General features: G+C 38.6%; 1 protein-coding gene across 1 annotated transcript; it reads right to left on the reverse strand.

The window, feature by feature from the left end:
* Positions 1-1,811: 1,811 nt before the first annotated feature.
* On the reverse strand, positions 1,812-2,799 carry LOC147448103 (uncharacterized). Its single transcript, XM_086523752.1, has 4 exons — positions 2,614-2,799; positions 2,329-2,536; positions 2,114-2,245; positions 1,812-2,036 (listed from the first exon to the last, which is right to left on the reverse strand). Exons 1-4 carry the CDS (start codon positions 2,619-2,621, stop codon positions 1,812-1,814), a joined length of 573 nt encoding a protein of 190 aa, XP_086379878.1. The 5' UTR covers positions 2,622-2,799.
* Between the last annotated feature and the right edge of the window lie 901 nt (positions 2,800-3,700).

The raw sequence follows: 3,700 nt of genomic DNA on the forward strand, positions 1-3,700 counted from the left end.
TCCATGGCACTCATCCCTAGTGTATGAAACAAAGAAGCACTCTCTACAATGTAAAGTGGTGGGGGTGGTCCATGTCTGTGGACCAAGAACATGATAGAAGTGTCGCACTACAAGGAAACAAAAAATCAATTTCAAAAACTGCGCATTGACACTTTCTTACCATGAAATAATAAGTAGAGGGATCACCTCATGTCGCTCGCCGGACGACTCTACATATCCATAAGGTGCATGATGAAAAACCACCACACGTCGATGAATAATCAACTCTGATGCCCTGCAAAATCGCTCAACTCAAAAGATTGTGTCCTACAAGGACAAAAGACATCAATGATTAAAACTGAATATATTAATGACAATATCAATATCTAGGATTGGTTTTTTTACCAGCAAGAGGCGCCATCACAAGTAGCAACCCCGAGTCCGCCAAGGTACTATGGCTCAAATGAATAGCTAATCGTACATGATCCTCTGTACATGTATCCCATGGAGGTTGAGGTGATGGTGAGTGTAGGAAGCCTCCAAAAGGCAAGTCAACAAAGATAAAGTCAGTTGCCCATGACACTGATCTACCATTCCTATGATATGGAATCTCTATAAATCAAGATCTAGCCATATGCTCGTGTACAAGAATCCATGATCTAGACTGCACACTGCTATGAAAATCTCCAGCAATCGCAATATAGTCACCAAGCAAAGCAACACACCTAGTATTAATGCAACCACTTTGTACAACAGGCTGAAGAGGCAATGGTGCATACACAAACTGAAGGGCACGTCGCAATCTTTGTGTTCCCCACTCTCTACAGGAACAAACACATTATCTATATAAATATGAGTAATATAATAGAGCTGCCACAACAATACTCCAAAAAAAAAACAAGATTATACCCAAGATAGATGGCAGATCATCAATCACAAGGTCTACAGTAGCAGATGCATTCTAATTCTTATCCAAAAAGCTTGTTGCTTAAGTTTAGAAAAAGTGTCAAAATAATTAAAAATTCTAAAATCAACAAAGTTTAGGACACATAGAAAGTGAGAATGAATCCAACTCACAAGTTCGAGTAGGTGGACGACATGGTAGAGGATGAGAAGATGGATCAGAAACATTTGTGGCTTTGGGTGGTGGAAGATCCGTAGATGGGGCTCCTCTAAACTTCACATTATGCAATTCTCTCTCTCTAGCAAGGGCATGGCCTCTATCCATGTCGATCCACCAAGTTCAATGCTCAAGCTCCCACAGTGAGAGCTAATGCATGGTTGGCGGATACATGCATCCCTCACCGCTCTCAATGTGTGTCCAAGAACGTGCGAGCACAGGTATCGTAGCAATGTGACGCATGGTCAATAGGTGAGCAAAGTATCTACAAAATCCAACAAATAAATATTCTAAACTCAAGTAAGAATCAATAAACAATATTAATTGAAGCCAAATTATGATACAAAAATAGTCAAATCATTTTTTACCTGTAAACTAGTCGTTGAGAAGCCATGCGGCAATAGTCAATCCTCTTTAAGGCTTGCAACTCTACGTCCTTCGTTTTGTTTTCCAAAGACACCTCTAGAGGGAATAAGAATTTTCTTCCCTCCACCATAATCTCCGTGTAGAACATATCCATGGTGCATGAGGGAGGAATATCAATCCCTCCAGGCACATCCACATAGTCCACAAGAAGCTTCTTGGACTTATCTAAGATCCTTTGCAAAGCTCCCTCTCGTTTTAGCCACCTTTCGACCAAGCATACAAAAGAAAAATCAAACTTCCCACTAACATTCACAAGTTTAATAAAAATCCAGTTGCATCAAGATACTCACCCTCGAAACTTATGGCCTCCTTTCACCATACAATAAGCAGCACGAGTGATCTTGCTTGCCTCTAGCAAGGACACCCATAAGTTTTTATTTTCTATGGAAGCATCATGTAGAGCAATCAAGTTAAGTTTCTCTAGAGTGGCCCAACTATCTTCCCCCCATTGAAGGCTCATCACACGATCAAACCAATCCTTCCCTAGACTTGGATCAACAATGTTAAGAATCTACCAAACAAGAGCATTAGTCAATAACAATTGCATCTTACAATGTATCAAAGAAAATACAAGAGATGGTTATATACCTTCTCTACACGATCTGAATATTTATAATAAAGATCATTCATGATCTTAGTCTCTTCTTTTTTCAAGTCCTGTTTAGAAAGCAACGATTCCTTGCTCTCTAGCTTAGTGTGTAGTTCTTTTGACATTTGAACCTTCAAAGTAAACTAATACTATTCAAAACAAAATGCTTCAAATAAAGCATACAAAAAAGAGATCCAATGTCAAACACACTTACATCAAAAAGAAGCCTAGCTAGATATCTTCGTGTAAGAGGATTCCATGGCTCCTCTCCTTTTGTGGTTCTCTTGCGCAGAGTGTCGATCAATTTTTTATCATTCTCCAGTAATGCACGAAGGTAATCTTCATGATCCGATGAGCAAATGTTTGCACAATTCACCAACTCATCTCGAAGATGAGAAGATACCAAAGCATGGGTGTTCATACTGATAAAAATATTAGTAAGTTAATCAACTTCAATCATATAAAGTTTACCTTCAAACAAGAGTAAAGTCTCACTCACAAATTCATGCGCTGCAAGCTCGTCAATAATGCTATTTTGAAAACCTTTGTGGGGTCAATGATAGTACACAATACCTACAATGCTTCTCCCTGTTGTTGGAAAACATTTCTCTCACAGCTGCTTGCCATGCTGTCGTCCTGTGATTGCCTTCCGACACGTAGAACATTTTACCAAGGAGTGACTCTAGCTGTGGCTGCAATTCTAACTCCTCTTCATAGTATTTATTTATTTCTTTCCAAAGTGGGTCCCATGTATCAACACAATATCATCTATTTTCATAAATAAATGAGACTCCAAAAGAACATTAAACATTCTAAAACAAAAGTAATGTCAATCCACAAAAGTACTTTGAAACAACAATGATTACCTGTCAACAATGTCTGTTCCTTGTGACATGTTTGAAGTGAAACTATAAAAGCACCTTTTTCTTCTATGTAACCTTCTCTGGCAAATGCATCCTTCAAACTAGAAACATCCGATCGAAGGCCACGTACTCGAGCATATGGAATAAGTCTACACAAAGGAATTAGAGGACACTCAAAACAACTAAAAACCCTTGTGGTTTTGAGAATGTCCTCTCCTCTATCCATATGCAAATGACTATCATCCACATCATCAGCAAACGGCCCAACTTCGGGGGCAATATGAAATGGGACCAATTCCAAAGCTGCCCCTTGTCTAGCTATTTGAGCATCAACTTCATTCATTGATCCTAATCCAATGTCGGTACTCTCGCTCTCATCACCAATAGCATCAATGTCATTGAAGTCATCTGTGAGACTACCACAGAGCTCACCTGATCACTGCATATAGAATCAAGAGGCATAACCTCTTTCCCCTTTTGACGAGAACATCTCCCAATCGTAGGACTACACAAAAAATTTCAAACAAAAATAAAATAATCCTTTCTATCATTGGTCTCAATTTAACATTCACTTACTTCATCATAAAAAAACTTTGATTTTTTTAGATTAAAACCAAGAACATGATTATCTTCTTTAATATCATTGAAGAATATGAAATAAGGCCGGACAATCATATAAATAGTTTTGGCCGCCACACAGAGATCTGTTGATTTTCTCCTTGG

Source organism: Adiantum capillus-veneris, chromosome 11 (assembly GCF_014529385.1).
Source record: "Adiantum capillus-veneris isolate H3 chromosome 11, ASM1452938v2, whole genome shotgun sequence".
NCBI classification, from domain to species: domain Eukaryota; kingdom Viridiplantae; phylum Streptophyta; class Polypodiopsida; order Polypodiales; family Pteridaceae; genus Adiantum; species Adiantum capillus-veneris.